This window comes from Amaranthus tricolor, chromosome 4 (genome assembly GCF_026212465.1).
Source record: "Amaranthus tricolor cultivar Red isolate AtriRed21 chromosome 4, ASM2621246v1, whole genome shotgun sequence".
Classification (NCBI taxonomy): domain Eukaryota; kingdom Viridiplantae; phylum Streptophyta; class Magnoliopsida; order Caryophyllales; family Amaranthaceae; genus Amaranthus; species Amaranthus tricolor.
In genome coordinates this window covers 31,851,330-31,864,399 of record NC_080050.1, presented here as the reverse complement: position 1 = coordinate 31,864,399, position 13,070 = coordinate 31,851,330, and the positions used below count along the sequence as shown (strand labels likewise).

Sequence of the window (13,070 nt, the reverse complement as noted above, 5' to 3'; positions counted from 1 at the left end):
GTTTTAACATTTAAAATGACGTGTAAAAAAAAAAAAAAAAAACCTAAATGTGAATTTTTTTAGGTATAAAAAATAAATGTATTGAATTAATTTACTAGCAGTTAAAACTTGACTAATACTTATAATGTACAATTTTTTAAAAAAATATGAAATTATAAATAACTAAAAACTATAAAACTAAGAGTAATATACTACTCTTGATTTTTAAATGAGATTTTTTTCTAATAAATTAAGAATCAATAAAAATTGCATATTATTTTTCAATTAAACATGGAAGCAAGAATAACAATTGAGTTAGCTTAACAAACATTCAAAAGTAACTCAATTAGTATTAAGCAAACCCTACACTTATCTTAGGTTCACCCCTGGATATTGCATAAAATAGCTCAACAATCAAAATAAGATTGAAAAAGAAATCCTCCTTATTCATTAAAACGTGAAAATTTCTAAAAAAAATACTAGACTTTTGACAACATAAAAGCGCCAAATATCGTTTTTTAAAGCGATAATCATAAAAAACTCTATGAAGAATATAAATGGATAGGTTCAACAATTATTGATAGAACTTTTTTGTGTAGCAATTCGGGTGATCCATGACCATCTCCATGTTGATAAACACAATGAGAGGTACGAGCAAGATTCATGGATATTTCAATAAAATCCTTTGTAAATGGAGTTTGATTATTAACTTGAATTTCATTTAGCCTTTTCCAATTCTCTTCAATCATTTTGGTTATGTGTTTGCATGCATCTTCATGTGAAACATTAGCATGCTTAGCATAGCATGATATTGCATTTGTTGTTTCTCCTCTTTCAATTTCATCCTACATCAAAAATCAAACATATAGTGAATTTACCATTAATATGGCTATAGTTGACAAATTAGCTTGTCAAACTATTTTAACTTAATTTAGATACTAATAGATGATTGCACTAATGCTAATGTTTAGTAATTCAGTTGGTTAAAACAACTTGCTATAAATCAACTAATTTATACCAATGTCTTCAAAATAAGTTGGTCAAATGAATCACTTCAACTAGTTCTGAACTGGTAACTATCAATCCTTTTCTAAACAATCCACTCCTATGAGATTGTTTATTTAGACAAATAATTTGTTGGAAATTTTAACTTATTCAGGTACAAATAGATGATTGTGTTTAAACCATCTGTTATTTAGAAATTAGTTTGTTGAAACAACTTGTTATTATGAATCAGCTAATTTACACCAGTGTGTTCAAAATTAACGAGCTAAATCAATTAATAAAAACAGTTAGTCAAATCAATCACTTCAACCAGCTATCAACTATCAATAATCAACTATTTGCCTAATACCCCTATATTTTTTTATTTGGAAACATTTTGACTAAAGTAAAAATAATAACTAAGCTATTTAAGAAAAATATTTCGAATCAATTGAATTTCAATCAGATTTAATTTGATATAAGTGGGCATACCTCAGAAGTTACAAGATCATTGGTGAGACGTAAAACCATAGAAGGCAAACGTAGAATGTGATGATTGATTTTCAAGGCTTCAAGTGCTTCCAAAGAAATTTGGGAAGTGACAAAGAAAAAAGCATGAGTTAATAGGAGTGCCCCAGAGCTTGAAACCCATCCATTCTCAATATATTCCTCAAAACATGGAGTTTCTTTGTAATGGCACCATTGTGCCTCCACCATAAACGCTTTACACACTTCTTTCCACTACATGCATAATCCATCCAAGTTGATCTAATTTAGTGTCATCAAAAACTTTACATTTTTGTATGAGACGGTGTTACGGAGAGACATATTTCATATATGGGTTAAATAGCCAACTAATATAAATTATTAGCATATAAGCTTCTTCTTTTAAACTCATTTTACCGAGAGATGGTCTAATCTCTCACAAAAATAGCTGTAAAAAAACATGTTTACTATTGGATCAAAATCATACTTCATTTATGCTAGTCAACAACATAATGTTAAAAAAATAGTATTAGTAATTCGACTTATCGAACATAGAATTTTAAAATAATCTCACTTATTATATATATGTCTAGGTTGAATATATACAATGTTCAAAGTGAAACTCAGTATTGGAAGCTTTAATTGAAGACGCTAGAATGGAGAATTCTGAAATAAGGATAAAAATTTATTGTGTTTAATGGTCAAATGAAGTTAAATATACAAGCGGGATTAATATGTTGAATACATTTTCGATGGACATATGCAAAAATTAGGAATATTTAACAATGATTACGATAGGAATTTATTTTTGTTGCCTATTTTTCCTAAATTAAATATTTTGTTTTTCACAAAAAAATTATAAGTAAAAAGTTAAAAGGATTTTTTTTTGTTTCAAACTCTTTTATATAATAGACGGAATAATTATTTTGTAAATAATTTTAAGATACTTAAAAAAAAATTTAGGTAATTTATTTGTCAAAAAAGTTGAATTTACTTACTGCATTTATTAGAAAAGGGATGCAATTGAGACCCTTTAGCTTCAAAATTTCATATCCGATCTCGTTTATAGTGTTGTACAAAGCAACAAATGTTAATTTCATGTAGTGTGGAAGGTCATCTATCTCATTTATATTCCACCTGTAAATAAACATATATAATAAGATCAAGAAAACAATAATGTATTAACATTTATTTATTTATCTCATTTATTTTGCATTATTTTGGATTATAACGTGGGACTCTTTTAATAAAGATGATATAAATTTTCATTTAGACGACGATATCATCATGGGAGAATTCTAAATCGGATTTAAATTTCGTACTTTAAATACTTACTTTCATATATTTAAGATACAATAACAAGTCATAATGAATATCAAAATTGATATTTTGAATATTAAGACACTTTATTTTAATTTAAGCTACTTTGTATAAACATATGTCACCATAATATGATTTCATGACTTAATAAAAAAAAGTATTTTCTTTATTCAAATATAATACATTATAGTCAAATGTTGAAGTAAAAGCTATTCATAGTAAAACTATTGTTATTAAAAGCATGTTTATTTGAATGGCCTATATTATATGCCATCCACGCCTTAAGAATTAAGGCCCATATCACCACCCTAAAAGTAATGAAGCCAATACTCCTAAAAACATCCATTCTTTGCTTGGAATTGTTTATGTTGGAAATTGAGTTTGGTTTGTGGGATTTTGAGTCCATTATGGTTTGAATTTGGACTATGACAAATGTTAAAACTATAGTCCAAAAATAAGGGGATTAGCTCCCCTGACCCAAATATTTCCAATCTTATATGACTCAGCGGTGACTATCTATAAAAGTTGTAAATTAATCCTATAAATAAATATAAATCTTTTTCGTCTCAATTTATCCTTTTTTATGCACATCCTGAGAACACCGATCAAAAGATTACTTAAGACATGCTACTTTACGCTGAACATGTCTAACAATAGAGTTATCATAAATGAGCATCCTTCTAATATAAGAAGCATTATCAATCCTTTTAAAACCTTTTTTTCTATAAACTAAAAAGTTAAAATGAATCGGACAATATATTTCACCCAACTTAGTTATAGTCACTTGGTGAAAGTGGCCAAAAGCCATATGCGAATTAATCACGATGAATTTGCACTCTTTGCTTTTTGTCATATTTATGACGGAAATGAAAAGTCAGTTAGAGAATGAGATAAAATATAAATAGATAGTAGAAATCCGTTGTTAAGATAGAGAAGATAAATTTGCGGATAAAATTAAAGAAACAGAGTTCAAATATTGTCAAAAAAGAAAAGGTGAAAAATTGAGTGCAACAAATAAAAATAAAAACGGTGCTAATTCGTAAGGACATAGCGACACGGGAAGTAATGAAACTTTCAGATTACCTGTCAATGGCTTTGGTAAAGAGATGAAGCTCATGAATGTGAGCATAAGCATCATAAATGTCATCAATAATTGTGATGAAATTACACACTTTAGTTAAAGCCTTACGGCAACAACTAAGTTCAGGCTTAGATGATGTTATGCCAATGCTCCAAAAGAAACACTCCACTAGTCTATCTCTTGTAAAGCTCAAGTTTTCTGATAGCTCCATATTCTTCCACCATCTGAAAATTTTTTATTATTAATGATAATATATTCATTATAGTCAGCGCTGGATTCAGGTAAAAAGTGGGTGAACACATGAAAGACTAGGCTGACTAATAAATACAAAAAAATTGATACAAAAACTACATTATATTATAATGTTTTTTGAACTGCAGACAAAGAAAGACACACTTGAGTACGTTATTAGTATGGTAATCGAATACAAAATATGATAGTATTTAGCAATTGATTGTTGACTACTTCAGATTAGTTTGTAGCATAATATTATTATTTTAGTTGTTAAACCAAATATATAAATTAGTTTTAGATTGTTGTTTAGTAGAAATAAGTAGTTGGATGTTAGTTGTTTCTTTAAAAAAGGGCATTTTCATAAAATTACCAAACAAAAAACAAGTATAAAATCGATCTACAATTTAAATCCTACATTTGCATCAGTATGAAAATGAAACACACCATCGAAGGAGGGTTGTCTCATCTCACTCTTTATGTGCATGGGTAAGAGAAGAGAATCACGCCCAGCTCAAAACAAAAACAATACGAGAAACAGAATGCCTAGACATGTCCTAGGCTATCCAATTCATAATAGCATTTGCATCCTTGGATACGCAGAATCACATCTCTCTTGACTATACGCATATTATTATTATTATTATTATTATTATTATTATTATTATTATTATTATTATTTTGGCTTATATTCATTTATCAAACATATTTTCTATATTTTCACCAATAAAAAATTCAAAAGTCAGAAGTTAACGAAAAAACAGACTAAAATCGTCATTTGTCAAACACACGCTATCGACTTCATAAAAAAAAAAGTTAATGTACATTTGAAGATCATACCTTGACATATCATTTAGATCATCTTGATACATGAATTGCATGTAATTGAAGTCTAGCATAGAAAGTTCAATTAGCAAAGCCCTTACATTGTTAGTATAATCCCTTTGTGGAAGTGTCTCAATATGGTGTCTAGCTTCTAATTTTGCCACTTGATATTGTAAGGGAAGAGCTAATTTGTGATTCATATAATCAACAATGTGTTTGCTTTCATTCAAGCAAAGATCATTAGAAATATATTCCATAGTAAAGGCTTTGACCTTATCCATAAGATTTTCTCCTACAAATGTGACGTATGAAGCTTCATACAAATGTATTAATCCCTCATTATCATACCTTAAAGAGGGCTTAAAGTTACCATTTGCATCCATAAATTGCTTGAATACATCTGTTTTTAAATTAAGTGCAACCAATTTGTTGCATTAGTAACAAAAAATCGTATTAGTGAAATAATTAAAAAGAAATCCGTTTTAATGATGTGTCTAAATAATACTACAAAAAGATAATTATAATATTAAAACAAATCTCCTAATAGTTTGTGAGCAAATAAGGATACATAATTACATATATTTAATTAATCCCTTAAAAATAAAAAATGTTATTTTATGTGGAGTATAAAATATTTCTTCATAATTCACAAAATTGTAACTCAACATAATGTTAGTATATTTGTTTTCATCAAAAAATCAATTAATAGGAAAAAATACCTTATACGAGTTTTCAAATGAGACGGTCTCACGGAGAAAATTAGCCTTGGTCATCCCATCTTACGGTGAAAATTAGCCTTGGTCATCCTAACTTTAATATTTTTAATGCTTATAATTTCTATATATTTTTCACTAACTTTATATTAATAATGTTCATGGTTTTCACATGTTTACCACTAATTTTATTTTGACATTTTAATGTAAGCAGTCTTCATATTTTTTCCGCCAGCTTTATTTTAATATATTTAAATACTTATAATCGTCTTTAGTTTTTCTTCGATAACTTTATTATTCAATAAAATAATATTTGCATCATCTAAATATTTAAGTTTTCTAAATCAACGTGAACATTCTATATCAAAACATCAAATAGGTAATGGAGTATTAGTTTTCCAATGAAAAATATTAAGGAAACATACCTTGAGACACCAAAAATCCAAATTGTCTAAGAAGTCTGAACCCAAGAGCAGTAGCATGAAGATTAAGTTTTAAATCACTAAAGTTGAATGCATATCTTCTTAATGCACTCTTAATATCATCATTAAAATAATTTCCAAGCCCTAATCTTTGAATTTCATCAATTAACTTGAAAAGCATCAAGGGTTCATGTTCTTCATTAGCCACCATATTCTTCACCTCACTTTTTAGTCTCTCTATTTTCTCATGGTCAACCTACATTAACCAAACAAGAGATTAAGAAAATTATAGTACACCATCGTTGTTTTTTTTTTTGAGAGTAACTATACAACTGGTAGGTGGTAATAAATGGTGGTAATCGAAATGAAAAATTAATGTAATTTTGGTTGAAAATGTTCTTGGCTACCTTGATGATCATGTTTGCCCAACTTCAATCATCTCATTTTCTTCATAAAATTCATTCTAATGCATTACTATTGAGAGATTACCATTGAGAGAGGTGGTATTAGGTGGTAATGAAAATTTGTAAACAAAAAACTTTTTGTGATCAAAGTTTCATGACCATGGGAATGACATGAAACTTTTGATGAAATTTTTAAATATAAATAATCTCTATTACCACCATTTAATACCACTAACCAAACAGGTCGTTATAGTATATAACATGTTATGGGGCCTCAACCACCAACTAAACCTTTGGTTGAGTTGGTCCCTTAACATGGTATCAGATGCCAGCGTGACAAGAGGTCACGAGTTTCCAATCTCAGCCACCCTCATTCAAAGTAAAATATTTAACACTACCACTAGGTATGAGGAGGGCCTATATTGCATCCCCACGTGTGAGGGAGCGTGTTAGAATATATAACATATTATGAAGTCTTAACTCAGTTTTTAAACTTTTGGTTGAGTTGGTTCCTTGATATGAGAATTTCTTATAGCCACATAAAAGGGGAAAGAAAATTAAGTCTTCAAAATCTTAAAAGAATTGGCTACTAACCACTAAATCAACTCATAATTCCTACATCATCGTGTCAATATATAACACTTAGTTGATGATGGATTCCTTCATTATGAAATGATATGAATTATGCTAATAGGAAACATATGGCCATGTACTTTTCCCTTTTTTTACATGCATCAATATTTTATGTTTTTCATCAATAAATACATTAAACAAGTGTTACATCACAAATTTTTGTGAGAGACGGTTTCTTTGAGAGACTATTTCTAATTTAAATGACCCATAAAAATGTAGAGTAAAAATGAGTATTAAACTTTAGTGGATTGAGCCTGAGAGACATCTCTCTGAGAAACGATCTCTCTGGAGACTACCTGATGTTATACTGTAGTTTTTATCTCCTAAAAAATGTCACAAGAACATAAAATCAAAAGAAAAATATACTTGTGCTTTGATGTGATTCTTTTCCAAGGACTTGAGGAATTCAAGGTTCCAAATGCTTGGTTGATAATTAAAGGAATGTCTCTCAATTGTTGGGGAGCTTGTGGATGAGCACCTTAAGGGCAAGATTTTGCAACCATGATTATGAACATTTTGTTGGGATAAGAGAATAGGACCTCTTTGTATTGTTGGCTTAATAACTTGCATAAATTTGTAATTGTTATTGAGATGTACAAGGTTTACACTTGCCATTTTATTGATCATCATATTGTAGTATTGTGTGAAGTTCATAAAATATTATTGAAAAATATATTCACTTAAATGTTGTACACAACAATTTATATTGCTAGAGTTTTAATTACAATTTCTAACTAAGGTAAAGCGATTAATTTCCTAAAAAGAAGATTTATACAAATAACTACCATATATAAATGCTTTTGAAACAATTGCCATAAATTTTTGTGTTACTAATATCAATAAATTGCTATAATTCTATATTTGGACATGAGCAATTGAGCATACATAATATTTTGATTTATTTGTAAATTGACTTTTGAGTTTTAACTTTTAGCTTTTGATTTATTTGTTGATCAAAAATCAAAAGAAATTTATTTGGTAAATGACTTTTAAGTCAACTAAAAAATGGCCTTAAAGCCCAAATGACTATTTCCAATGCTTTTTCAATTTATTTTTTCTTTAAACAATAATTAATATATACTTATATCAAACATCTTTATTAACAATTGACTATCATCTAGTTAAATAAGTCAATTAAACAAGTCAACAAGTAACATCGAACGATCAATAATCAAACAACTGATCTCATCCACGAATTCAACTCGAGTCTTATATCTCATCCACAATTTCTTCGATCCACCCATACTACTTTTCTCATTATCTTTCATTTACTACTAAATCCTAACAAAACTAGAACAAAATAAAAAAAAATCACAATAGTTGTAATTATAAATTGAAGATAGGTAGGTAAAGAAATGTTAAGTTCAAATTAAATTAATGAGATCATATCAATAAAGACTCTTGATTTTTTTTATATCAAGAATGAAATAAATGATACATATTTTATTACAATAAGCAAAATCTTTGATATTGTTGTCGACAATATAATCAATGAAATAAATGGAACACACCAAAAACGTTTATCGGTATATGTTTCACCATACCTTGATTTTTCTTCCATATCATGCGTTTTAAATTAATTTAAGACGGTCTTATTATTATACAGTTTTAAAAATTGGATTTTGTAGTCCATTAAATTAATTAAAATGTCCACCTTCAACGTTAAAAACACTTTGATTTAAAATTTAGGCTTATTATATGACCCGGATATGAGCCAAATTTTTTTTAAAAAAAAGTTTGTGTTTTAATATTTAAAATGTCAACTTTAATATTCAAACTGACGTGTTACTTATTAAAAAACTAAAAATAAGTATTTAAGTAAATCATCATCATCATCCTACCCAATGTATTCCGCTCATAGAAAAACATTGGACAGGGTCTGGGAAGGGAAGGGCGGTGACAACTCATACCCATAAAGGAGAACGTGTCCAAAGAAGTCTTTCGGCTCGAGAAAAATAAGGAAACGTTGCTACACGGGAAAGATAAATTAAATGCATATAAATAGAATAAATAAGAAGAACCAACTATAAAAAAAGAAAACAAAAAACAAAAAACAAAAACTAATAATAAGAAACCAGAGAAGCAAGATGACAAGAACACCAAAAGGTAAACTAAGAGGACATCAGTAGTCTAAAACGTGGATATGGCACCTCCAACTACCCCTATCCCTAGTCAAGCCTTCAGAGAGGTTTAATTCACGTAAGTCAACTTTTATTTGCTCATCACAAGTTCTCCTGGGTCTTCCTCGACTCCTCATACCTTCTACTATAATGCTTTCTACCCTCCTCACAGGGGCGGCGAAAGACTTTTTCTACACATGTCCGAACCACCTTAATCTATTTAATTAAGTACACAAGTAAATATTTAATTAATTTAATTAGAGTCATCATCATCATCCAATCCAGTATATCCCGCTTTTAGAAAGCTAAGGCCAGGGTCTAGGGAGGGAAGGACGGCAGAAACCCATACACATAAAGGAGAGCACCGCCAAAGGAGTCCTCCGACTCAAAAAAGATAAAGAGATACGAAAAACACGAGCAAGACAACTTGAAGGCCTATAGACAGAAGAAACACTCCAAAAGAGAACAAAGAACTAAAATGGGTGTTTTTTGTTGATTGCTTTGATGACTTCAAAAAGAGTAGCTTTCTCATTGGAGTTAAAGATGGATTTGCACGTGAGGAGGATGTTAGATAACAATTCACTCGTGATTCCACATCGAATGACCAATATAAAAACTAATGTATTATCCCATCAAGTAGTTTTATGATGAAATTAATCAAATTTATATCATAAGTTCTCAAATGAGATGGTCTCACGAGGAGGTCATTTTTATTGATTGACCTAATGTACACTTACAATCTTAAAATATAATGATCACTTACGATCTTAGTACATGTTTATTTTGGCAAAAATATAAGCTGAAAACGGATTCAAGTAATCCATTCTGTTTCTTAGTGTTTGTTTGCTATTATGATAACTGAATCCATTTCTTTGTTTCCGCTGCTCAACATACGGTAACAATTAACTAGTGCTTACAATCTTTGATAATCCATATCTTTGCTTCCCTTTTCCCACTTTGTCACTCATGGTTGTGGGCCTCAGCCCTCATCCCTCTCTGTCTCCTTGGATAGCTTTTTCTCTCTTAGTCTTATAAGCTTCTCTCCAAATAAGTAAAGCATGTGTTTCCATCTTCATTGATAAACCAAACAAGAAACATAAATAACGGTAATCGTTACTGTTACACCTTCTAAACCAATTCCAATCCATTCCATTACCACTCCTCAAACCAAACACCCCTTTAAAGTGACTATTTTTATATAAGGAGTTATTTATTTACTATTTTATTTTAATTTCTCTTGTAAATCAAGAACGAAAATGAAGAATTTAGTTAGTAGATATCTCCTTTTTCTCAATCAATAATTTATTTCATAGGTCACATGTTTTAATCACATATCTTAAATAATATTAATTACGGGATGATCAATATTTTTTAAGGTATAAACGATTGAGTTTTAATATAAATTAAATGATTAAAAATATTTAATAAAGATAAAATACGAATTTAACGTATTCAAGACGGAAATTTTTAGGAGGGTCAAGCTCCAACTGACCGACTAGAGGATCCGCAATGGACCCTCTATGTTCATACACCGTACTAGTTGATAAATGATAACCATGCATCAAACATTACAAAACACAAGTCATAATCTTTCTCAGGATTGCAACATAATGCAAGACAACTTATATTAACACTCCAGAATCAATCATCAATTGGGCAAGTCCACATCTTATGAATGTTAAGAGTATACAGAAAATCTGGAGCCTCAATCATTAGCTTAAGCTTTTGGTTGAGTTAGTTTCTTGACATGGTATCAAAAGCGAATGTGACAAAAGGTTATTGGTTTGAATCTCAACCACTCCTCATTAAAGTAGAATATTCAGTGCTTATGTGCATCCACGTACAATTCTAGCCCAATGGACTCTTGTGTGTGGGGCGTGTTAGAGTATATAATATATCCTAGGGCCTCAACCATCAATTAAATTTTTTGTTGAATTGATTCTTTGACAAAGAAAAATAGGCAATCTGATCAATAGTGTTGAATTTGATAAATTTGTTATTGGACTTGTAAATGACTCCCGCATAATAGGAGTGTTGAATTCTGATACCAATTGGTAATAGAAAGATTTATCCAACAATCTTACATATTAATCAATCTCCGTAACTTTTTAGTGTGAGATCACATAAGTTATTTTCAATATGATATACATAGGGTATGGCGTTCTAGTTGTGTACACGTTAATACATTAATAGGTTAAAGTATTCTACAGTCAACCTGTGCATGTAGAGTAACTATTGTGACCTGTTCATAATTAGACTCTCGTAAAAATAAGATTGTATCGCATCGTATTAGTTGCATTGTAAAGTTTTTTAAAACAAATGAACCGATATGTAAAAGTGTAAAAAAATTATATTCTGGACTATTTTAAGAGATATCTTATAAATTTACCTAGAATTAAACATCATAATAAATACTCCCTCCGATCCTTTAATTTAGTCCCATTTCCTTGGGCACGCATATTAAGAATTGTGTGGGGTCCATGTAAAAGGTGGTAGTTGGGTATTTTTAAGTAAGGGTATTTAAGGGTTTATGAGGGTAAATTCGTAATTACGTGTGTGAACTAAGGGTATTTAAGTAAAAAAGGATTGCCAAAAATAGAAATGGGACTAATTCAAAAATTTTGCCAAATAAGAAAATGGGACTAAATTAAAAAATCGGAGGGAGTATATCACTTATGTCCGCGTTTCGTTATCATGATTGCGATTGTGACCCCATTCATACACTATGCCTTAGATTTTCAATGAGAACGAAATTATTCTTAACATCAAAGAGGAAAGGCAAGAGAGATGGGGTGTGAAGGATTAAAATGAATACAAACAACAACATAAAAGAAGAAGAAGCAGATTAAAGATGGAGATGTTAGCATGTGTCATCCTCCTTCCTTTGGACCACAACTTGTGTTTTCTGGATGATTACAACTTGTAATCAATTTTATACAAATTTGGAAGTATTCAAACTTTGTAATTTAGCTACAAGCCATCTATAAATTGAATAGCTGTATTTATGCTTGCTTTTTTTTTTGGAGAGGGCACGAGTATATTAGAGAGTGCAGGAATATGATATGTTTGCAACCCTCCTTTCCTTTAGATTCTAACTTGTATTGGATATGGGGTTGATAACTATGACTATGCCTATGACCATCTATACAGTATGACTCTCTATACAGTATGACTTTGTCAGCACATTTTCAAGATTAATTTAAATTAAAGTGCTAATTATTTTTTTATTTTTTTGTGAATTTGCTATAGACAAAAAATATGTTGTGAGTATATAATAGATTGTAGTGTATTAGAGAGCTGGAATGATGGCTCTTCCATCCATCCATCCAAGTCTAGAGAACAATTATTATGATGGGTGTACATGGTATGTAATATATTTATGTCATTGTTTGTTTACAGGAAAATTTATTGCATATAGTATAAAGTCTTGATAATAAGCAAATTAAATGTCCACAAGAGATGTCCAAAGAAATCATAAGGAATGGGAAAGAGTATTATTTACTAAGAAACTTGTTTTGGACTCGCACATGATTGGTGGAACCCTAAGGGAATAACTTTCTTTTGACTCATTGTGTTTTTGAACCAATTATACTATAATATACTTCATGCTTTCTCCTAAATTTGTTGCATTATAAATATATTAATTTTGCTAATTGTTAGATGGGTTGGAAAAACTGTATTGATTGTTGATCGTGTGAATAAAAATGGTGGAAAAATTTTCATTATTATAGCAAAATTATTAAAACATTTGTATAAATTAGTAAAATAAGAGACTACGAGTAACAAAGAAAATGAACTTCTAACTTTATACGGTTTTTTTCCTCAATGGACTCATCATAACATTTATTTCATTTTCAAATTTAAATCATAGT

At 29.6% G+C, this 13,070-nt stretch overlaps 1 protein-coding gene across 1 annotated transcript; it reads right to left on the bottom strand.

Annotated features, from left to right (window-relative positions):
- Window positions 1-521: 521 nt before the first annotated feature.
- LOC130810958 (tricyclene synthase TPS4, chloroplastic-like) lies at window positions 522-8,346 on the bottom strand. The gene is made up of 8 exons (XM_057677076.1): window positions 8,234-8,346; window positions 7,445-7,556; window positions 6,045-6,297; window positions 4,922-5,306; window positions 3,853-4,074; window positions 2,448-2,586; window positions 1,456-1,704; window positions 522-824 (listed from the first exon to the last, which is right to left on the bottom strand). Exons 1-8 carry the CDS (start codon window positions 8,344-8,346, stop codon window positions 522-524), a joined length of 1,776 nt encoding a protein of 591 aa, XP_057533059.1.
- Window positions 8,347-13,070: the final 4,724 nt, after the last annotated feature.